The sequence below is a fragment of the Hoplias malabaricus genome, chromosome 14, assembly GCF_029633855.1.
Source record: "Hoplias malabaricus isolate fHopMal1 chromosome 14, fHopMal1.hap1, whole genome shotgun sequence".
NCBI classification, from domain to species: Eukaryota; Metazoa; Chordata; class Actinopteri; order Characiformes; family Erythrinidae; genus Hoplias; species Hoplias malabaricus.
Window position 1 is genome coordinate 39661460 of NC_089813.1, and position 23694 is coordinate 39685153.

Below are 23694 nucleotides of genomic sequence, written 5' to 3' on the forward strand. Positions count from 1 at the left end.
ACGACCGTATAAGGAGTGTGTGTGCTCGGAGTTACGCCCGTATAAGGAGTGTGTGTGCTCGGAGTTATGACCGTATAAGGAGTGTGTGTGCTCGGAGTTACGCCCGTATAAGGAGTGTGTGTGCTCGGAGTTACGACCGTATAAGGAGTGTGTGTGCTCGGAGTTACGCCCGTATAAGGAGTGTGTGTGCTCGGAGTTATGACCGTATAAGGAGTGTGTGTGCTCGGAGTTACGACCGTATAAGGAGTGTGTGTGCTCTGAGTGACGCCCGTATAAGGAGTGTGTGTGCTCGGAGTTACGCCCGTATAAGGAGTGTGTGTGCTCGGAGTTACGACCGTATAAGGAGTGTGTGTGCTCGGAGTTACGCCCGTATAAGGAGTGTGTGTGCTCGGAGTTATGACCGTATAAGGAGTGTGTGTGCTCGGAGTGACGGCCGTATAAGGAGTGTGTGTGCTCTGAGTGACGGCCGTATAAGGAGTGTGTGTGCTCGGAGTTACGCCCGTATAAGGAGTGTGTGTGCTCGGAGTTACGCCCGTATAAGGAGTGTGTGTGCTCGGAGTTATGACCGTATAAGGAGTGTGTGTGCTCGGAGTGACGGCCGTATAAGGAGTGTGTGTGCTCGGAGTGACGCCCGTATAAGGAGTGTGTGTGCTCGGAGTGACGCCCGTATAAGGAGTGTGTGTGCTCGGAGTGACGCCCGTATAAGGAGTGTGTGTGCTCGGAGTTACGACCGTATAAGGAGTGTGTGTGCTCGGAGTTACGACCGTATAAGGAGTGTGTGTGCTCGGAGTTACGACCGTATAAGGAGTGTGTGTGCTCGGAGTTACGACCGTATAAGGAGTGTGCGCGCTCGGAGTGACGGCCGTATAAGGAGTGTGTGTGCTCGGAGTTATGACCGTATAAGGAGTGTGTGTGCTCGGAGTGACGGCCGTATAAGGAGTGTGTGTGCTCTGAGTGACGGCCGTATAAGGAGTGTGTGTGCTCGGAGTTACGCCCGTATAAGGAGTGTGTGTGCTCGGAGTTACGACCGTATAAGGAGTGTGTGTGCTCGGAGTTACGCCCGTATAAGGAGTGTGTGTGCTCGGAGTTATGACCGTATAAGGAGTGTGTGTGCTCGGAGTTACGCCCGTATAAGGAGTGTGTGTGCTCGGAGTTACGACCGTATAAGGAGTGTGTGTGCTCGGAGTTACGCCCGTATAAGGAGTGTGTGTGCTCGGAGTTATGACCGTATAAGGAGTGTGTGTGCTCGGAGTTACGACCGTATAAGGAGTGTGTGTGCTCTGAGTGACGCCCGTATAAGGAGTGTGTGTGCTCGGAGTTACGCCCGTATAAGGAGTGTGTGTGCTCGGAGTTACGACCGTATAAGGAGTGTGTGTGCTCGGAGTTACGCCCGTATAAGGAGTGTGTGTGCTCGGAGTTATGACCGTATAAGGAGTGTGTGTGCTCGGAGTGACGGCCGTATAAGGAGTGTGTGTGCTCTGAGTGACGGCCGTATAAGGAGTGTGTGTGCTCGGAGTTACGCCCGTATAAGGAGTGTGTGTGCTCGGAGTTACGCCCGTATAAGGAGTGTGTGTGCTCGGAGTTATGACCGTATAAGGAGTGTGTGTGCTCGGAGTTATGACCGTATAAGGAGTGTGTGTGCTCGGAGTGACGGCCGTATAAGGAGTGTGTGTGCTCTGAGTGACGGCCTTATAAGGAGTGTGTGTGCTCGGAGTTACGACCGTATAAGGAGTGTGTGCGCTCGGAGTTACGACCGTATAAGGAGTGTGCGCGCTCGGAGTGACGGCCGTATAAGGAGTGTGTGTGCTCGGAGTTATGACCGTATAAGGAGTGTGTGTGCTCGGAGTTACGACCGTATAAGGAGTGTGTGTGCTCGGAGTTACGACCGTATAAGGAGTGTGTGTGCTCGGAGTGACGGCCGTATAAGGAGTGTGCGCGCTCGGAGTTACGACCGTATAAGGAGTGTGTGTGCTCGGAGTTACGACCGTATAAGGAGTGTGTGTGCTCGGAGTGACGGCCGTATAAGGAGTGTGTGTGCTCGGAGTGACGGCCGTATAAGGAGTGTGCGCGCTCGGAGTTACGACCGTATAAGGAGTGTGTGTGCTCGGAGTTACGACCGTATAAGGAGTGTGTGTGCTCGGAGTGACGCCCGTATAAGGAGTGTGTGTGCTCGGAGTTACGCCCGTATAAGGAGTGTGTGTGCTCGGAGTGACGGCCGTATAAGGAGTGTGTGTGCTCTGAGTGACGGCCGTATAAGGAGTGTGTGTGCTCGGAGTGACGGCCGTATAAGGAGTGTGCGCGCTCGGAGTGACGGCCGTATAAGGAGTGTGTGTGCTCGGAGTTACGACCGTATAAGGAGTGTGTGTGCTCGGAGTGACGGCCGTATAAGGAGTGTGTGTGCTCGGAGTTACGACCGTATAAGGAGTGTGTGTGCTCTGAGTGACGACCGTATAAGGAGTGTGTGTGCTCGGAGTTACGACCGTATAAGGAGTGTGCGCGCTCGGAGTGACGGCCGTATAAGGAGTGTGTGTGCTCGGAGTGACGCCCGTATAAGGAGTGTGTGTGCTCGGAGTGACGCCCGTATAAGGAGTGTGTGTGCTCGGAGTGACGCCCGTATAAGGAGTGTGTGTGCTCGGAGTGACGCCCGTATAAGGAGTGTGTGTGCTCGGAGTTACGACCGTATAAGGAGTGTGTGTGCTCGGAGTTACGACCGTATAAGGAGTGTGTGTGCTCGGAGTTACGACCGTATAAGGAGTGTGCGCGCTCGGAGTGACGGCCGTATAAGGAGTGTGTGTGCTCGGAGTTATGACCGTATAAGGAGTGTGTGTGCTCGGAGTGACGGCCGTATAAGGAGTGTGTGTGCTCTGAGTGACGGCCGTATAAGGAGTGTGTGTGCTCGGAGTGACGGCCGTATAAGGAGTGTGTGTGCTCGGAGTTACGACCGTATAAGGAGTGTGTGTGCTCGGAGTGACGGCCGTATAAGGAGTGTGTGTGCTCGGAGTGACGGCCGTATAAGGAGTGTGTGTGCTCGGAGTTACGCCCGTATAAGGAGTGTGTGTGCTCGGAGTTACGACCGTATAAGGAGTGTGTGTGCTCGGAGTTACGCCCGTATAAGGAGTGTGTGTGCTCGGAGTTATGACCGTATAAGGAGTGTGTGTGCTCGGAGTTACGCCCGTATAAGGAGTGTGTGTGCTCGGAGTTACGACCGTATAAGGAGTGTGTGTGCTCGGAGTTACGCCCGTATAAGGAGTGTGTGTGCTCGGAGTTATGACCGTATAAGGAGTGTGTGTGCTCGGAGTTACGACCGTATAAGGAGTGTGTGTGCTCGGAGTGACGGCCGTATAAGGAGTGTGTGTGCTCGGAGTTATGACCGTATAAGGAGTGTGTGTGCTCGGAGTTATGACCGTATAAGGAGTGTGTGTGCTCGGAGTTACGCCCGTATAAGGAGTGTGTGTGCTCGGAGTGACGGCCGTATAAGGAGTGTGTGTGCTCGGAGTTACGCCCGTATAAGGAGTGTGTGTGCTCGGAGTGACGCCCGTATAAGGAGTGTGCGCGCTCGGAGTGACGGCCGTATAAGGAGTGTGTGTGCTCTGAGTTACGACCGCATAAGGAGTGTGTGTGCTCGGAGTTATGACCGTATAAGGAGTGTGTGTGCTCGGAGTTATGACCGTATAAGGAGTGTGTGTGCTCGGAGTGACGGCCGTATAAGGAGTGTGTGTGCTCGGAGTTACGCCCGTATAAGGAGTGTGTGTGCTCGGAGTGACGCCCGTATAAGGAGTGTGCGCGCTCGGAGTGACGGCCGTATAAGGAGTGTGTGTGCTCTGAGTTACGACCGCATAAGGAGTGTGTGTGCTCGGAGTTACGACCGTATAAGGAGTGTGTGTGCTCGGAGTTACGCCCGTATAAGGAGTGTGCGCGCTCGGAGTGACGGCCGTATAAGGAGTGTGTGTGCTCTGAGTTACGACCATATAAGGAGTGTGTGTGCTCGGAGTGACGGCCGTATAAGGAGTGTGTGTGCTCGGAGTGACGCCCGTATAAGGAGTGTGTGTGCTCGGAGTGACGCCCGTATAAGGAGTGTGTGTGCTCGGAGTGACGCCCGTATAAGGAGTGTGTGTGCTCGGAGTGACGCCCGTATAAGGAGTGTGTGTGCTCGGAGTTACGACCGTATAAGGAGTGTGTGTGCTCGGAGTTACGACCGTATAAGGAGTGTGTGTGCTCGGAGTTACGACCGTATAAGGAGTGTGCGCGCTCGGAGTGACGGCCGTATAAGGAGTGTGTGTGCTCGGAGTTATGACCGTATAAGGAGTGTGTGTGCTCGGAGTGACGGCCGTATAAGGAGTGTGTGTGCTCTGAGTGACGGCCGTATAAGGAGTGTGTGTGCTCGGAGTTACGACCGTATAAGGAGTGTGTGTGCTCGGAGTGACGGCCGTATAAGGAGTGTGTGTGCTCGGAGTTACGCCCGTATAAGGAGTGTGTGTGCTCGGAGTTACGACCGTATAAGGAGTGTGTGTGCTCGGAGTTACGCCCGTATAAGGAGTGTGTGTGCTCGGAGTTACGCCCGTATAAGGAGTGTGTGTGCTCGGAGTTACGCCCGTATAAGGAGTGTGTGTGCTCGGAGTTATGACCGTATAAGGAGTGTGTGTGCTCGGAGTTACGCCCGTATAAGGAGTGTGTGTGCTCGGAGTTACGACCGTATAAGGAGTGTGTGTGCTCGGAGTTACGCCCGTATAAGGAGTGTGTGTGCTCGGAGTTATGACCGTATAAGGAGTGTGTGTGCTCGGAGTTACGACCGTATAAGGAGTATGTGTGCTCTGAGTGACGCCCGTATAAGGAGTGTGTGTGCTCGGAGTTACGCCCGTATAAGGAGTGTGTGTGCTCGGAGTTACGACCGTATAAGGAGTGTGTGTGCTCGGAGTTACGCCCGTATAAGGAGTGTGTGTGCTCGGAGTTATGACCGTATAAGGAGTGTGTGTGCTCGGAGTGACGGCCGTATAAGGAGTGTGTGTGCTCTGAGTGACGGCCGTATAAGGAGTGTGTGTGCTCGGAGTTACGCCCGTATAAGGAGTGTGTGTGCTCGGAGTTATGACCGTATAAGGAGTGTGTGTGCTCGGAGTGACGGCCGTATAAGGAGTGTGTGTGCTCGGAGTTACGACCGTATAAGGAGTGTGTGCGCTCGGAGTTACGACCGTATAAGGAGTGTGCGCGCTCGGAGTGACGGCCGTATAAGGAGTGTGTGCGCTCGGAGTTACGACCGTATAAGGAGTGTGTGTGCTCGGAGTGACGGCCGTATAAGGAGTGTGCGCGCTCGGAGTGACGGCCGTATAAGGAGTGTGTGTGCTCGGAGTTATGACCGTATAAGGAGTGTGTGTGCTCGGAGTTACGCCCGTATAAGGACTGTGTGAGCTCGGAGTTACGACCGTATAAGGAGTGTGTGTGCTCGGAGTGACGCCCGTATAAGGAGTGTGTGTGCTCGGAGTTACGCCCGTATAAGGAGTGTGTGTGCTCGGAGTTATGACCGTATAAGGAGTGTGTGTGCTCGGAGTGACGGCCGTATAAGGAGTGTGTGTGCTCTGAGTGACGGCCGTATAAGGAGTGTGTGTGCTCGGAGTTACGACCGTATAAGGAGTGTGTGTGCTCGGAGTTACGCCCGTATAAGGAGTGTGTGTGCTCGGAGTGACGGCCGTATAAGGAGTGTGTGTGCTCGGAGTTACGACCTTATAAGGTGTGTTTGCGCTCGGAGTTACGACCGTATAAGGAGTGTGTGTGCTCGGAGTTACGACCGTATAAGGAGTGTGTGTGCTCGGAGTGACGGCCGTATAAGGAGTGTGTGTGCTCGGAGTTACGACCGTATAAGGAGTGTGTGTGCTCGGAGTGACGCCCGTATAAGGAGTGTGTGTGCTCGGAGTTACGCCCGTATAAGGAGTGTGTGTGCTCGGAGTTACGACCGTATAAGGAGTGTGTGTGCTCGGAGTGACGCCCGTATAAGGAGTGTGTGTGCTCGGAGTTACGACCGTATAAGGAGTGTGTGTGCTCGGAGTTACGACCGTATAAGGAGTGTGTGTGCTCGGAGTTACGACCGTATAAGGAGTGTGTGTGCTCGGAGTGACGGCCGTATAAGGAGTGTGCGCGCTCGGAGTGACGGCCGTATAAGGAGTGTGCGCGCTCGGAGTTACGACCGTATAAGGAGTGTGTGTGCTCTGAGTTACGACCATATAAGGAGTGTGTGTGCTCGGAGTGACGGCCGTATAAGGAGTGTGTGTGCTCGGAGTTACGACCGTATAAGGAGTGTGTGTGCTCGGAGTTACGACCGTATAAGGAGTGTGCGCGCTCGGAGTTACGACCGTATAAGGAGTGTGCGCGCTCGGAGTGACGGCCGTATAAGGAGTGTGTGTGCTCTGAGTTACGACCATATAAGGAGTGTGTGTGCTCGGAGTGACGGCCGTATAAGGAGTGTGTGTGCTCGGAGTGACGCCCGTATAAGGAGTGTGTGTGCTCGGAGTGACGCCCGTATAAGGAGTGTGTGTGCTCGGAGTGACGCCCGTATAAGGAGTGTGTGTGCTCGGAGTTACGACCGTATAAGGAGTGTGTGTGCTCGGAGTTACGACCGTATAAGGAGTGTGTGTGCTCGGAGTTATGACCGTATAAGGAGTGTGTGTGCTCGGAGTTACGACCGTATAAGGAGTGTGCGCGCTCGGAGTGACGGCCGTATAAGGAGTGTGTGTGCTCGGAGTTATGACCGTATAAGGAGTGTGTGTGCTCGGAGTGACGGCCGTATAAGGAGTGTGTGTGCTCTGAGTGACGGCCGTATAAGGAGTGTGTGTGCTCGGAGTTACGCCCGTATAAGGAGTGTGTGTGCTCGGAGTTACGACCGTATAAGGAGTGTGTGTGCTCGGAGTTACGCCCGTATAAGGAGTGTGTGTGCTCGGAGTTATGACCGTATAAGGAGTGTGTGTGCTCGGAGTTACGCCCGTATAAGGAGTGTGTGTGCTCGGAGTTACGACCGTATAAGGAGTGTGTGTGCTCGGAGTTACGCCCGTATAAGGAGTGTGTGTGCTCGGAGTTATGACCGTATAAGGAGTGTGTGTGCTCGGAGTTACGACCGTATAAGGAGTGTGTGTGCTCTGAGTGACGCCCGTATAAGGAGTGTGTGTGCTCGGAGTTACGCCCGTATAAGGAGTGTGTGTGCTCGGAGTTACGACCGTATAAGGAGTGTGTGTGCTCGGAGTTACGCCCGTATAAGGAGTGTGTGTGCTCGGAGTTATGACCGTATAAGGAGTGTGTGTGCTCGGAGTTACGACCGTATAAGGAGTGTGTGTGCTCGGAGTTACGCCCGTATAAGGAGTGTGTGTGCTCGGAGTGACGGCCGTATAAGGAGTGTGTGTGCTCTGAGTGACGGCCGTATAAGGAGTGTGTGTGCTCGGAGTTACGCCCGTATAAGGAGTGTGTGTGCTCGGAGTTACGCCCGTATAAGGAGTGTGTGTGCTCGGAGTTACGCCCGTATAAGGAGTGTGTGTGCTCGGAGTTACGCCCGTATAAGGAGTGTGTGTGCTCGGAGTTACGCCCGTATAAGGAGTGTGTGTGCTCGGAGTTACGACCGTATAAGGAGTGTGTGTGCTCGGAGTTACGCCCGTATAAGGAGTGTGTGTGCTCGGAGTGACGGCCGTATAAGGAGTGTGTGTGCTCTGAGTGACGGCCGTATAAGGAGTTTGTGTGCTCGGAGTTACGCCCGTATAAGGAGTGTGTGTGCTCGGAGTTACGCCCGTATAAGGAGTGTGTGTGCTCGGAGTTACGCCCGTATAAGGAGTGTGTGTGCTCGGAGTTATGACCGTATAAGGAGTGTGTGTGCTCGGAGTGACGGCCGTATAAGGAGTGTGTGTGCTCTGAGTGACGGCCGTATAAGGAGTGTGTGTGCTCGGAGTTATGACCGTATAAGGAGTGTGTGTGCTCGGAGTGACGGCCGTATAAGGAGTGTGTGTGCTCGGAGTTATGACCGTATAAGGAGTGTGTGTGCTCGGAGTTACGACCGTATAAGGAGTGTGTGTGCTCGGAGTTACGCCCGTATAAGGAGTGTGTGTGCTCGGAGTGACGGCCGTATAAGGAGTGTGTGTGCTCTGAGTGACGGCCGTATAAGGAGTGTGTGTGCTCGGAGTTACGCCCGTATAAGGAGTGTGTGTGCTCGGAGTTACGCCCGTATAAGGAGTGTGTGTGCTCGGAGTTACGCCCGTATAAGGAGTGTGTGTGCTCGGAGTTACGCCCGTATAAGGAGTGTGTGTGCTCGGAGTTACGCCCGTATAAGGAGTGTGTGTGCTCGGAGTTACGACCGTATAAGGAGTGTGTGTGCTCGGAGTTACGCCCGTATAAGGAGTGTGTGTGCTCGGAGTGACGGCCGTATAAGGAGTGTGTGTGCTCTGAGTGACGGCCGTATAAGGAGTGTGTGTGCTCGGAGTTACGCCCGTATAAGGAGTGTGTGTGCTCGGAGTTACGCCCGTATAAGGAGTGTGTGTGCTCGGAGTTACGCCCGTATAAGGAGTGTGTGTGCTCGGAGTTACGCCCGTACAAGGAGTGTGTGTGCTCGGAGTTATGACCGTATAAGGAGTGTGTGTGCTCGGAGTGACGGCCGTATAAGGAGTGTGTGTGCTCTGAGTGACGGCCTTATAAGGAGTGTGTGCGCTCGGAGTTACGACCGTATAAGGAGTGTGTGCGCTCGGAGTTACGACCGTATAAGGAGTGTGCGCGCTCGGAGTGACGGCCGTATAAGGAGTGTGTGCGCTCGGAGTTACGACCGTATAAGGAGTGTGTGTGCTCGGAGTTACGCCCGTATAAGGAGTGTGTGTGCTCGGAGTTATGACCGTATAAGGAGTGTGTGTGCTCGGAGTGACGGCCGTATAAGGAGTGTGTGTGCTCGGAGTTACGACCGTATAAGGAGTGTGCGCGCTCGGAGTGACGGCCGTATAAGGAGTGTGTGTGCTCGGAGTTACGACCGTATAAGGAGTGTGTGTGCTCGGAGTTACGACCGTATAAGGAGTGTGTGTGCTCGGAGTTACGACCGTATAAGGAGTGTGTGTGCTCGGAGTTACGACCGTATAAGGAGTGTGTGTGCTCGGAGTTACGACCGTATAAGGAGTGTGTGTGCTCGGAGTTACGACCGTATAAGGAGTGTGTGTGCTCGGAGTTACGACCGTATAAGGAGTGTGTGTGCTCGGAGTTACGACCGTATAAGGAGTGTGTGTGCTCGGAGTTACGACCTTATAAGGAGTGTGTGTGCTCGGAGTTACGCCCGTATAAGGAGTGTGTGTGCTCGGAGTTACGCCCGTATAAGGAGTGTGTGTGCTCGGAGTTACGCCCGTACAAGGAGTGTGTGTGCTCGGAGTTATGACCGTATAAGGAGTGTGTGTGCTCGGAGTGACGGCCGTATAAGGAGTGTGTGTGCTCTGAGTGACGGCCTTATAAGGAGTGTGTGCGCTCGGAGTTACGACCGTATAAGGAGTGTGTGCGCTCGGAGTTACGACCGTATAAGGAGTGTGCGCGCTCGGAGTGACGGCCGTATAAGGAGTGTGTGCGCTCGGAGTTACGACCGTATAAGGAGTGTGTGTGCTCGGAGTTACGCCCGTATAAGGAGTGTGTGTGCTCGGAGTTATGACCGTATAAGGAGTGTGTGTGCTCGGAGTGACGGCCGTATAAGGAGTGTGTGTGCTCGGAGTGACGCCCGTATAAGGAGTGTGTGTGCTCGGAGTTATGACCGTATAAGGAGTGTGTGTGCTCGGAGTGACGGCCGTATAAGGAGTGTGTGTGCTCGGAGTTACGACCGTATAAGGAGTGTGTGTGCTCGGAGTTACGCCCGTATAAGGAGTGTGTGTGCTCGGAGTGACGGCCGTATAAGGAGTGTGTGTGCTCGGAGTTACGACCGTATAAGGAGTGTGTGTGCTCGGAGTTACGACCGTATAAGGAGTGTGTGTGCTCGCAGTTACGACCGTATAAGGAGTGTGTGTGCTCGGAGTTACGACCGTATAAGGAGTGTGTGTGCTCGGAGTGACGGCCGTATAAGGAGTGTGTGTGCTCTGAGTGACGGCCGTATAAGGAGTGTGTGTGCTCGGAGTTACGCCCGTATAAGGAGTGTGTGTGCTCGGAGTTACGCCCGTATAAGGAGTGTGTGTGCTCGGAGTTACGCCCGTATAAGGAGTGTGTGTGCTCGGAGTTACGCCCGTACAAGGAGTGTGTGTGCTCGGAGTTATGACCGTATAAGGAGTGTTTGCGCTCGGAGTTACGACCGTATAAGGAGTGTGTGTGCTCGGAGTTACGACCGTATAAGGAGTGTGTGTGCTCGGAGTGACGCCCGTATAAGGAGTGTGTGTGCTCGGAGTTACGACCGTATAAGGAGTGTGTGTGCTCGGAGTGACGCCCGTATAAGGAGTGTGTGTGCTCGGAGTTACGACCGTATAAGGAGTGTGCGCGCTCGGAGTGACGGCCGTATAAGGAGTGTGTGTGCTCGGAGTTACGACCGTATAAGGAGTGTGTGTGCTCGGAGTGACGGCCGTATAAGGAGTGTGTGTGCTCGGAGTTACGACCGTATAAGGAGTGTGTGTGCTCGGAGTTACGACCGTATAAGGAGTGTGTGTGCTCGGAGTTACGACCGTATAAGGAGTGTGTGTGCTCGGAGTTACGACCGTATAAGGAGTGTGTGTGCTCGGAGTTACGACCGTATAAGGAGTGTTTGCGCTCGGAGTTACGACCGTATAAGGAGTGTGTGTGCTCGGAGTTACGACCGTATAAGGAGTGTGTGTGCTCGGAGTGACGGCCGTATAAGGAGTGTGTGTGCTCGGAGTTACGACCGTATAAGGAGTGTGTGTGCTCGGAGTTACGACCGTATAAGGAGTGTGTGTGCTCGGAGTTACGACCGTATAAGGAGTGTGTGTGCTCGGAGTTACGACCGTATAAGGAGTGTGTGTGCTCGGAGTGACGGCCGTATAAGGAGTGTGTGTGCTCGGAGTTACGCCCGTATAAGGAGTGTGTGTGCTCGCAGTTACGACCGTATAAGGAGTGTGTGTGCTCGGAGTTACGACCTTATAAGGAGTGTTTGCGCTCGGAGTTACGACCGTATAAGGAGTGTGTGTGCTCGGAGTTACGACCGTATAAGGAGTGTGTGTGCTCGGAGTGACGCCCGTATAAGGAGTGTGTGCTCGGAGTTACGACCGTATAAGGAGTGTGTGTGCTCGGAGTGACGCCCGTATAAGGAGTGTGTGTGCTCGGAGTTACGACCGTATAAGGAGTGTGCGCGCTCGGAGTGACGGCCGTATAAGGAGTGTGTGTGCTCGGAGTTACGACCGTATAAGGAGTGTGTGTGCTCGGAGTTACGACCGTATAAGGAGTGTGTGTGCTCGGAGTGACGGCCGTATAAGGAGTGTGCGCACCTGGAGAACTTCACTGTTCTCTGTGATTTCTTCTTGAATCGTGTTTAATTCTGTGTTAATTCTGTGTTTCTCCGTTTAGAAGATATCGCTGCGTGTGCAGCCGATTCTCCAGAGCAGTCACCTGTACAGTTACCCTCTGTACGAAGAGAGAGAACACACACCCCACGGAGAACACTCCCCCCTGCTGGCAGGGACCATCTGAACACACACACTGTCCCCTGTGGTGAGGAGGAGGAACTGAGTGTGGGAATGACTTTTTGTGTAATCTGGATAAATCTCAGTGAACAAAGGGCTGGACGCTGGGGGTTGGGCAGGGCCTTCCCTGGGGGTCCGGGGTCCGGAGGTTGGGGGTGCAGCTGTGTGACAGTCAGAGATGAGCGTGTGTTTATAAACCCAGTGTTACCCATACCACACTGTGTGTCCAGATGTTTGTGGACAGCTGCATCCTCCCACCCCCACCCTGAGGAGTGTGTTCCTCTCACTGCAGGGACACTCTCTACTCTCCTCACAGACTTCACTGTGAATGCAGTGGAACACTGCTGTGAGGATCTGAGGGTGCTCAGCCTCTTGTTGATCTCAGGCTCATGTGCATCTGCTCCACAGCGGGATGTTTGGGTCGAGATGATTCGCACTGTCCTCAACAGCCTCTGCATCTCTTCAGAACTTCAAAGACTTCTTTAGAGTTTCTCTGAATTACGGAAAAAAGCAACGTTTCCAGAAATCAGCATCAGAGCCAACACACGTTACTGAGAAAACCACATCCTCTCTCTCACACACGCTCACACACTGTATATTGACGTGGTGGTGGTGTGTTAGTGTGTGTTGTGCTGGTGTAGAGTGGATCAGACACAGCAGTGCTGCTGGAGTTTTTAAACCCCTCAGTGTCTGGACCGAGAACAGTCCACCGACCAAAAACATCCAGCCGACAGCGTCCTGTGTCACTGATGAAGGACTAGAGGACGAGCGACACACACTGTGCAGCGACAGATGAGCTACTGTCTCTGACTCTACATCTACAAGGTGGACCAACGAGGGAGGAGTGTCTCACAGAGTGGACAGAGAGCGGACACAGGGTTTAAAAACTCCAGCAGCACTGTTGTGTCTGATCCACTCACACCAGAGGGATGTGTAGATGTAAATACAGAGTGGACAGAGTCGTTAGCTCCATGTTCAGCAAACGTTTCGTACAAATTTTTAAAAATAAAGAGAATAACGACAAACACAGAGTCGAGAAACGTCTTTATTCAGGAGTTCAGCTCTGGCTCAGGTTCAATCAGGATCAGCCTCAACCCCCCCCCCAACTACAGCATTAACAACCCCCCCCACAGACCATCTACACACGCACTACACACTCACACACACACGCACTGTACACGCTACACACACTATAAACACACATTCTCACACACACTATACACACACACTCTTACGCACACGCTACACACATTATACACACACACTGTGCACACGCTACACACCCACACGCTACAAACACACTCTCACACGCTACACACACACACTATATGCACTCTCACTATACACACACGCTAAACACACACACACACACTCTCACACATGCACACTATACACACATGCTACACACACTCTCACGCAATATACACACATGCTACACACACACACACACACTATACATACACATGCTACACACACTCTCAAACTATACACACACACCAATTAAAAAAAAAAGGTATAAATAATCTCCGGTACTCCCTCCAGTGGATTGACTCTGTCCCCTCTGTCCACTGGGTTCCTCTTATTCACCACAGATTCACTGGTTCACAACAGATTCATTCATTCACCACAGATTCACTGGTTCACCACAGATTCATTCATTCACCACAGATTCACTGGTTCACCACAGATTCATTCATTCACCACAGATTCACTGGTTCATAAAGGAGTCCCTTCTACGGTTTCTTCGTCTTTTCTTTCAGTTTTCTCTGGTACTCTGCGATCTTTTGCTCGAAGAACCCTGCAGCAGAACAAACAGGAAGATCAGCCTCAGGACGGAGCCCCCTCCACACACACACACACACACACTCGTCACACACTGAAGAGAGTGTGTGTATGTTGAAAATACAGTGTCTGCGTGTTGGTTTTACAGTGTGTGTGTGTGTGTTATGTATACAGCGTGTGTGTGGGTTATACAGAGAGTGTGTGTGTGTTGGTTTTACAGTGTGTGTGTGTATGTTGGTTATACAGTGTGTGTGTGTTGGTTCTACAGTGTGTGTGTGTTAATTATAGAGTGTGTGTGTTGGTTATACAGTGTGTGTGTGTGTGTGTTGGTTATACAGAGAGTGTTTGTGTGTGTGTTAATTATACAGAGTGTGTGTTAATTATACAGAGTGTGTGTGTGTAGTGTTTACCATCCTGCCGTGGAGGGCTCTGTTCCACTTCCTGAATAAAAAGGTCGAACATCTGTGTTTCCACGAACTTCTTGACGAAGTGCCGCGTGCTTTTGGACTCCAGCGCTTTACAGAAACTCCTCTTCTGGAAGTGTCCCTGTTTTCCCGGAGCGTCCCTCACCACGAACTTCGAGAAGTGTCCCACCGTCTTCACAAAGAACGGCAGGAACGCCTCCGGAACGACCGTGTTCAGCTCCTCCAGAGCTAAAGCAGGACACACACAGTGAGAACACAGCACACGGAGGGACACAGTGAGAACACACCACACAGAGGGACACAGTGAGAACACACCACACAGAGGGACACAGTGAGAACACACCACACAGAGGGACACAGTGAGAACACACCACACAGAGGGACACAGTGAGAACACACCACACAGAGGGACACAGTGAGAACACAGCACACAGAGGGACACAGTGAGAACACAGCACACGGAGGGACACAGTGAGAACACAGCACACGGAGGGACACAGTGAGAACACACCACACAGAGGGACACAGTGAGAACACACCACACAGAGGGACACAGTGAGAACACACCACACAGAGGGACACAGTGAGAACACAGCACACAGAGGGACACAGTGAGAACACAGCACACGGAGGGACACAGTGAGAACACAGCACACAGAGGGACACAGTGAGAACACAGCACACAGAGGGACACAGTGAGAACACAGCACACGGAGGGACACAGTGAGAACACAGCACACAGAGGGACACAGTGAGAACACAGCACACAGAGGGACACAGTGAGAACACAGCACACGGAGGGACACAGTGAGAACACAGCACACGGAGGGACACAGTGAGAACACAGCACACAGAGGGACACAGTGAGAACACACCACACAGAGGGACACAGTGAGAACACACCACACAGAGGGACACAGTGAGAACACAGCACACAGAGGGACACAGTGAGAACACAGCACACGGAGGGACACAGTGAGAACACAGCACACGGAGGGACACAGTGAGAACACAGCAGACCCATTGGTACCAGTCCCATAGCCGCTCTGCGCAGGCTCAGACCCACAGTTCTAAGTGTTTCATGTGCGTTTCATGATTAATCTGTTCTCCTCCGGTGCATTATACAATCTGAGCTCAATGTTATTACCTTCAGTGTTCAGAACTGAGAAATACACACTGAGAAATGAATAGTTATAAACTGTATTTATCCCCTTCTCTTTCCCCTCACAAAGGGCTTTTGACTCTGCATATCTCCCTCTGTTTAGAGAAGAGACAGAGGGAGGAGCTGAGACAGGGGAGAAACAGCAGAGACAGAGGGAGGAGCTGAGACGGGAGAGACAGAGGGAGGAGCTGAGACGGGGAGAGACAGAGCAGAGACAGGGAGGAGCTGAGACAGGGGAGAAACAGCAGAGACAGAGGGAGGAGCTGAGACAGGGGAGAAACAGCAGAGACAGAGGGAGGAGCTGAGACAGGGGAGAAACAGCAGAGACAGAGGGAGGAGCTGAGACGGGAGAAACAGCAGAGACAGGAGTTGAGACGGGAGAGACAGAGGGAGGAGCTGAGACTGGGGAGAAACAGCAGAGACAGAGGGAGGAGCTGAGACTGGGAAGAGACAGAGGGAGGAGCAGAGACGGGAGAGACAGAGCAGAGACAGAGGGAGGAGCTGAGACAGGGGAGAAACAGCAGAGACAGAGGGAGGAGCTGAGACAGGGGAGAAACAGCAGAGACAGAGGGAGGAGCTGAGACAGGGGAGAAACAGCAGAGACAGAGGGAGGAGCTGAGACGGGAGAAACAGCAGAGACAGGAGTTGAGACGGGAGAGACAGAGGGAGGAGCTGAGACTGGGGAGAAACAGCAGAGACAGAGGGAGGAGCTGAGACTGGGAAGAGACAGAGGGAGGAGCAGAGACGGGAGAGACAGAGCAGAGACAGAGGGAGGAGCTGAGACAGGGGAGAAACAGCAGAGACAGAGGGAGGAGCTGAGACAGGGGAGAAACAGCAGAGACAGAGGGAGGAGCTGAGACGGGAGAAACAGCAGAGACAGGAGTTGAGACGGGAGAGACAGAGGGAGGAGCTGAGACTGGGGAGAAACAGCAGAGACAGAGGGAGGAGCTGAGACTGGGAAGAGACAGAGGGAGGAGCAGAGATGGGAGAGACAGAGCAGAGACAGAGGGAGGAGCTGAGACAGGGGAGAAACAGCAGAGACAGAGGGAGGAGCTGAGACAGGGGAGAAACAGCAGAGACAGAGGGAGGAGCAGAGACGGGAGAGACAGAGGGAGGAGCTGAGACGGGGAGAGACAGAGCAGAGACAGGGAGGAGCTGAGACAGGGGAGAAACAGCAGAGACAGAGGGAGGAGCTGAGACAGGGGAGAAACAGCAGAGACAGAGGGAGGAGCTGAGACGGGAGAAACAGCAGAGACAGGAGTTGAGACGGGAGAGACAGAGGGAGGAGCTGAGACTGGGGAGAAACAGCAGAGACAGAGGGAGGAGCTGAGACTGGGAAGAGACAGAGGGAGGAGCAGAGACGGGAGAGACAGAGCAGAGACAGAGGGAGGAGCTGAGACAGGGGAGAAACAGCAGAGACAGAGGGAGGAGCTGAGACAGGGGAGAAACAGCAGAGACAGAGGGAGGAGCTGAGACAGGGGAGAAACAGCAGAGACAGAGGGAGGAGCTGAGACGGGAGAAACAGCAGAGACAGGAGTTGAGACGGGAGAGACAGAGGGAGGAGCTGAGACTGGGGAGAAACAGCAGAGACAGAGGGAGGAGCTGAGACTGGGAAGAGACAGAGGGAGGAGCAGAGACGGGAGAGACAGAGCAGAGACAGAGGGAGGAGCTGAGACAGGGGAGAAACAGCAGAGACAGAGGGAGGAGCTGAGACAGGGGAGAAACAGCAGAGACAGAGGGAGGAGCTGAGACGGGAGAAACAGCAGAGACAGGAGTTGAGACGGGAGAGACAGAGGGAGGAGCTGAGACTGGGGAGAAACAGCAGAGACAGAGGGAGGAGCTGAGACTGGGAAGAGACAGAGGGAGGAGCAGAGACGGGAGAGACAGAGCAGAGACAGAGGGAGGAGCTGAGACAGGGGAGAAACAGCAGAGACAGAGGGAGGAGCTGAGACAGGGGAGAAACAGCAGAGACAGAGGGAGGAGCAGAGACGGGAGAGACAGAGGGAGGAGCTGAGACGGGGAGAGACAGAGCAGAGACAGGGAGGAGCTGAGACAGGGGAGAAACAGCAGAGACAGAGGGAGGAGCTGAGACAGGGGAGAAACAGCAGAGACAGAGGGAGGAGCTGAGACAGGGGAGAAACAGCAGAGACAGAGGGAGGAGCTGAGACGGGAGAAACAGCAGAGACAGGAGTTGAGACGGGAGAGACAGAGGGAGGAGCTGAGACTGGGGAGAAACAGCAGAGACAGAGGGAGGAGCAGAGACGGGAGAGACAGAGGGAGGAGCTGAGACGGGGAGAGACAGAGCAGAGACAGGGAGGAGCTGAGACAGGGGAGAAACAGCAGAGACAGAGGGAGGAGCTGAGACAGGGGAGAAACAGCAGAGACAGAGGGAGGAGCTGAGACAGGGGAGAAACAGCAGAGACAGAGGGAGGAGCTGAGACGGGAGAAACAGCAGAGACAGGAGTTGAGACGGGAGAGACAGAGGGAGGAGCTGAGACTGGGGAGAAACAGCAGAGACAGAGGGAGGAGCTGAGACTGGGAAGAGACAGAGGGAGGAGCAGAGACGGGAGAGACAGAGCAGAGACAGAGGGAGGAGCTGAGACAGGGGAGAAACAGCAGAGACAGAGGGAGGAGCTGAGACAGGGGAGAAACAGCAGAGACAGAGGGAGGAGCTGAGACAGGGGAGAAACAGCAGAGACAGAGGGAGGAGCTGAGACGGGAGAAACAGCAGAGACAGGAGTTGAGACGGGAGAGACAGAGGGAGGAGCTGAGACTGGGGAGAAACAGCAGAGACAGAGGGAGGAGCTGAGACTGGGAAGAGACAGAGGGAGGAGCAGAGACGGGAGAGACAGAGCAGAGACAGAGGGAGGAGCTGAGACAGGGGAGAAACAGCAGAGACAGAGGGAGGAGCTGAGACAGGGGAGAAACAGCAGAGACAGAGGGAGGAGCTGAGACGGGAGAAACAGCAGAGACAGGAGTTGAGACGGGAGAGACAGAGGGAGGAGCTGAGACTGGGGAGAAACAGCAGAGACAGAGGGAGGAGCTGAGACTGGGAAGAGACAGAGGGAGGAGCAGAGACAGGAGAGACAGAGCAGAGACAGAGGGAGGAGCTGAGTTGGCAGAGACAGCAGAGGCAGAGCTGCACTGTTGGACAGGGACGTGAATGTGCGAGTCACTAATAAGTCCCTGATTAACTCGCCAGTGAACCACTGCAGGTACAGAATGATGCAGCTATAACTTAAACGTGATCGACTCGTCTGGTCTTGGAGATCGTCCTGTTCATCACAGTCGACTGGTTGGAGACCCCTGCTGTAGATGTTTGTGTTGTTTTGTTTTCTGCCAGAACTCTTATTGTTATAATAATTATTCTGATGAAGATGGTGGTGATGATGATGATGGACTGTTGCTGTGTGTAAGTGAGAGTTAAACTCACTGGACTCCTGACTCCGGCTCCTCAGCGCCTGCAGGATTTCTTCTCTGAGTTTATGAGGCAGGATACTGTCTTCGTCCCCTACCTGATAATAACAAACAGTAAACAAACAGTAAACAGGCAATAGACAGTAAACAGTTAATAAACTAACAGTAAACTGACAATAAGTAAACAGTAAGTAAACAAACTGTAAACACACAGTAAACCAAACGTTAACCGGCAGTAAATAAATCGTAAACAAACAGTAAACAAAACAGACAATAAACAAACTAAAAACAGACAGTAAACGTACGATAAGTAAACAGTAAAAAAAACAGTAAACAGATAATAAACCTTTTTTTTGTTTTTTTTAATAAATGAAATTTAAATTTCGTTTAAAGCGTACGAGTGAAACATACTTTTCTGATAAACGTTGTTTTTCTTCTTTCAGACAAATCCACAGCCAGGAGCTGTTTCAGAGAAAGAACACGGTCAGGATACAGAACACGGTCAGTACACAGAACACGGTCAGGATACAGGACACGGTCAGAACACAGGACACAGTGAGGATACCAGACACGGTGAGGACACAGGACACGGTCAGGATACAGGACACGATCAGTACACAGGACACGGTCAGGACACAGGACACGGTCAGGACACCGGACACGGTCAGAACACGGTCAGAAGACAGCACAAGGTCAGGACACTGTCAGTGATCTGTGCATGACTTGTCTCATTAGCATATTGGAGTGTATGACTGGTCTCATTAGCATACTGGAGTGCATGACTGGTCTCATTAGCATATTGGAGTGTATGACTTGTCTCATTAACATATTGGAGTGCATGACTGGTCTCATTAGCATACTGGAGTAAATGACTGGTCTCATTAGCATACTGGAGTATATGACTGGTCTCATTAGCATACTGGAGTAAATGACTGGTCTCATTAGCATACTGGAGTATATGACTGGTCTCATTAGCATACTGGAGTATATGACTGGTCTCATTAGCATATTGGAGTGTATGACTTGTCTCATTAACATATTGGAGTGTATGACTTGTCTCATTAACATATTGGAGTGTATGACTGGTCTCATTAGCATAATGGAGTGCATGACTGGTCTCATTAGCATATTGGAGTGTGGGTGGGGCTGAGTGACTGACGTCGTTCTGGTCGGTGACAAGGTCTAAGAGCCGTTTCTGGACCCCGAGCAGATAAGGAGTCGGCGCCATAACGACGTCGATCAGGATCTCAGGAACGATGGAGATCAGAGTGTGCTGCCAGATAAACGGATAAAGAAGAACCGTCACAGCGTGGATCACCTGAGACAGAGTACTGAGAGAGAGAGAGAGAGAGAGAGAGAGAGTGTCAGAGAGACTGTGTGTGACAGAGAGAGTCAGAATCTGTGTGTGTGTGTGTATAATGTGTTTGTGTGTATGCATGTAATATGTGTGTGCATTTGTTTAATATGTGTAGTGTGTGTATGTTTATGCATATAATGAATGTGTGTAGTGTGTGTGTATGTATACCTCAGTTCCTCAGCGATGAAGACGATCCTCCGTTCCAGGACAGTGGCGGCGAACACCAGTAGCACCTCCTCGTCCGTCAGACACCGGAACAGCGTCCTGAAGTCCACATGCTCCAGCCATGAGTCAATGGGGCGCGTCAGTTTGATAATCTACACACACACACACACACACAGTGAATGTTTGCACTCCCCAGGTGTGTACAGATGCTACTGACTGCAGCAGACGAGACTTTCCCCCTCCTGAGACTCGTGTCAGGGCACGTGCTGCTGAAATAACCATGGACTTCCTGAAAAACTGAAAAAGTGTGGAACACTGGTGGAACACAGGCCTATGCCGTGTGAGTTTAGAGGACGTTACGAGGGAAATGTAGAAACAGAAGATTGCAGCCTGTTGGAGATGTTCATGTGGAGAGTGTTGTGAACTGAACTGAGATCAGCTGATATTCTCCAGAACCTTTAACTCCACACTAATGAAACTCGCACGACTGAGACTCTGGCTGGTTTTTAGTCGTCGGCTCGACCTCATCACCGATGAGCTCCACGACGACTGTGGCGTGGTTCTCTTTTCTTCTCCTGTGGATTCACCCAGAGACAACACCATTCAGCGCAGTGCCGCTCTCCACCTTAACGCTACGACTGTTTACTTAAAGCAACGTTAGGTTTAGTCCATCACCGCTGGAGACAGAGGTAAAACATCGACAAAAACACAACACGACTCCAACAAGACGTTTCTGAACAGGAAGCTGCCTCCGTCTCGTCCTAAACGCAGGCCACGGCTCGGAGACGTTTTCCAGTCAAACTCCTGCTCTTTTTTCCCTGGTGAACCGCGTCTATTTCCTGAGACCAGCTCCTCGGGATTCTGAGCGACCGCAAACGATACGAAGCACGCACTTCATTACAGCGTCTCATAAGCTGTGTCCGAAACTGTACCCTATTCACTACACAGTGCACTATTTTAGGGTTCCGCCATTTTTTAGTAGTGTCCGAAAACATAGTGGACAATTTTCAGTGCACACAAACAATCCCACAATGCACTGCAAAAGGTAGTGTACAACCCATGTACACTAGCAGATATCAGATTACCCATAATCCCTGGTTATAGTGAATAGGGAGCCATTCTGGACACAGGAATAGAGATCTCTGTCTATGACATCACTTCCTGCCTCCATCTGCAGCTCACGTCTTCTATAAGCTCTTGCAGGTGAGCTGTTATCTGAGAAGGGTGTGTGGGTGTGTAAGGGTCTGTGTGTGTGTGAGGAATGTGGCAGGCTGTAACTCTGCAGGAGGACTGAGCTGAGAGCCCAGGGCCTGATTCGAGTTGGGGCAGGTCATTCCCTTCCTCCAGCCTGAGATACACCTTAATATCAGGTTCCTGCCAGAGTCAGCGTCAGGCTTTATTCAGAATTACACCTGGATTTAACCTGGCCTTCACCTGGACACACCTGGACACACGTGGCTCACTGCTGCTTCAGATGTGTATTTAACCTACTTTACACACTGCAGCTTTACACACACACACACACACACTGCACAGGCATTTCTCCAGATCTGAAGAGGTTAATCAGGAGTGTGTTCCTCTCATTGCAGGAACTGTCTCTGCTCTTCAGGGGAGGCTTTACTACACACACTGGAACATAGCTGTGAGGATCTGATGGAGTGTTGTGGGCTGGGGGAACTCTTCACTCTTGGCATTTGGCTCATGTGCAGCTGCTCCAGAGCATCCCTCTTCAGTGTTGAGGTTATGAACACTGTCGCACCGTGACAAACCTGTGGGTGGAGTTCAGTGAGTGGTGTTGTCAGGGTAGTGCACAGTGGGTGGTGTTCAGTAGGTGGTGCTCTGTGGATGGTGCACAGTGGGTGGTGTTGTCAGGGTGTGGTTCAGTGGGTAGTGTTCAGTGAGTGGTGTTGTCAGGGTAGGGCACAGTGGGTGGTGTTCAGTGAGTGGTGCACAGTGGGTGGGGTTCTGTGGGTGGTGCTCTGCGGGTGGTGTTCTCCAGAACTAGAACTGAACAGAACCTCTCAATGGTTCTCTCTGTAGAGTAACAGCGAGTCCTGAGGAAGGCCCCCTGGTTCCGGAGCAGTGCCGGATGTTCCAATTCTGCGGAGTGGAGTGGACCGTACCTCAGTGCCGGACTCTGGAATGAAGCTTTTGATGCTGACGGTGTTCCCTGGGGCGGGGAACGGCGCCTCCCGCAGGCTCTGCATGAACGGGTAAATCATCGCCATCGACTTCTTCCTCCGCTTTTCCACCTCATCAAAGATCTGCTCAGGAACACCACATAATCAATACACACCGCCCTAATCAATCACCGTGATCAGAACTCACCAATCAGAGTGATCAGATCTTATTGATCACAGTGATCAGTCTTTATCACACACACACACACACACACACAGGGGTCACTAGAGTCTGAGTGTGTTACCTTGGAGAAGAGGCCGAAGCAGGCGAGTTTACTGATGATGCAATAAGCTTCAGGTGGACGAGCGCCATTACCGTCAGGCTGAGAGAGAGAGAGAGAGAGAGAGAGAGAGAGGTAGAATAACCTATGAATAAGCTTCTATGCGCATCTGCACACACATCTGTAACACTGACCCACTCTACCCCCCACCGATCCCCTCTACACCCCCACAACCCCCTCTACCCCCCAAACAACCCCTTCTACCCCCAAACGAACCACTCTACACCCCACCGACCCCCTCTACCCCAACTGACCAGCAACCTCCTGCAGTACCCATTCCTCCTGCTCCCATCAATCTCTGTCAGCACAAAGGAGAATGTCTCACTGAGGAGAGAGAGAGAGAGAGAGAGAGAGAGAGAGAGAGAGAGAGAGAGAGAGGTCTGTTGTTAGTTGATGACAGGTTTATATTTTGTGTTCTTACCTGTGAAAGTGGAGGAATGTATGTATAGTTTGTGTGTGTGGTGTGTATAGTGTGTGTGTGTGTGTGGTGTGTATAGTGTGTGTGAGTGTGTGTGTGTGGGGGGGGGGGGGGGTGTTACCTGTGGTACTCTGTGAGTGGAGCCCAGTTGATGCCCTCAGGGAAACAGAAGAGAGTGATTGCCTTCAGAGTTTTCTCCTCCTCCTCTTTCTGGAATCGCACCATTCCATCTTTCTGCAGAAACACAGTCCTCATCAGAGTTAGATCACCTCCTCCTCCTCCACCCCCTCCACATCCCTTAGCTCCTCCTCCTCTCTCACCCCCTACATAACCTCCTCCACATCCCCCAACTCCTCCTTCACATCCCTCACCTCCTCCCTCACCTCCACATCCCTCGCCACCTCCTCCACCCTCACCTCCTCCACCCTCACCTCCTCCTTCACATCCCTCACCTCCTCCCTCACCTCCACATCCCTCGCCACCTCCTCCACCCTCACCTCCTCCTCCTCCCTCACCTCCTCCTCCACATCCCTCACCTCCTACATCACTTCCCCCTACAACACCACATCATCCACATCCCTCACCTCCTCCTCCACCCCCTCCACATCCCTCAGCTCCTCCTCCACATCCGTCAGCTCCTCCTCCTCTCTCACCTCCTACATCACCTCCTCTTACAACACCACATCCTCCACATCCCTCACCTGCTCCTCCACCCCCTCCACGTCGCTCATCTCCTCCTCTACATCCTTCACCTCCTCCTACACCTCCTTCACCACCTCCTCCACCCCCTCCACATCCCTCAGCTCCTCCTCCCTCACCTCCTACATCACCTCCTCCTCCTCCACCCCCCCACATCCCTCATCTCCTCCACATCCCTCACCTCCTCCTACACCTCCCTCACTCC

The 23694-nt window shown here is 52.7% G+C and overlaps 2 protein-coding genes across 4 annotated transcripts in view; one reads left to right on the forward strand and one right to left on the reverse strand.

Moving 5' to 3' along the window:
• LOC136666595 (DNA damage-regulated autophagy modulator protein 2) overlaps nt 1-11650 on the forward strand; it is a 35161-nt gene extending 23511 nt beyond the window's left edge. Inside the window, exon 7 of the mRNA XM_066644894.1 lies at nt 11488-11650. Within this exon, the coding sequence (XP_066500991.1) occupies nt 11488-11610 (123 nt within the window). The 3' untranslated portion in view covers nt 11611-11650. The remainder of the gene's footprint in view (nt 1-11487) is intronic.
• A 1092-nt stretch (nt 11651-12742) lies between these two features.
• dennd2da (DENN/MADD domain containing 2Da) overlaps nt 12743-23694 on the reverse strand; it is a 48485-nt gene continuing 37533 nt past the window's right edge. For all 3 annotated transcript variants that reach the window (XM_066644885.1, XM_066644886.1, XM_066644888.1), the window contains 10 exons: nt 22912-23024; nt 22627-22696; nt 22337-22414; nt 22035-22175; nt 19915-20063; nt 19549-19720; nt 18801-18851; nt 18406-18487; nt 13796-14038; nt 12743-13401 (listed from right to left, as the gene is read on the reverse strand). In XM_066644885.1, coding sequence (XP_066500982.1) covers nt 13337-13401; nt 13796-14038; nt 18406-18487; nt 18801-18851; nt 19549-19720; nt 19915-20063; nt 22035-22175; nt 22337-22414; nt 22627-22696; nt 22912-23024 — 1164 coding nt within the window. In that variant the 3' untranslated portion in view covers nt 12743-13336. The remainder of the gene's footprint in view (nt 13402-13795; nt 14039-18405; nt 18488-18800; nt 18852-19548; nt 19721-19914; nt 20064-22034; nt 22176-22336; nt 22415-22626; nt 22697-22911; nt 23025-23694) is intronic.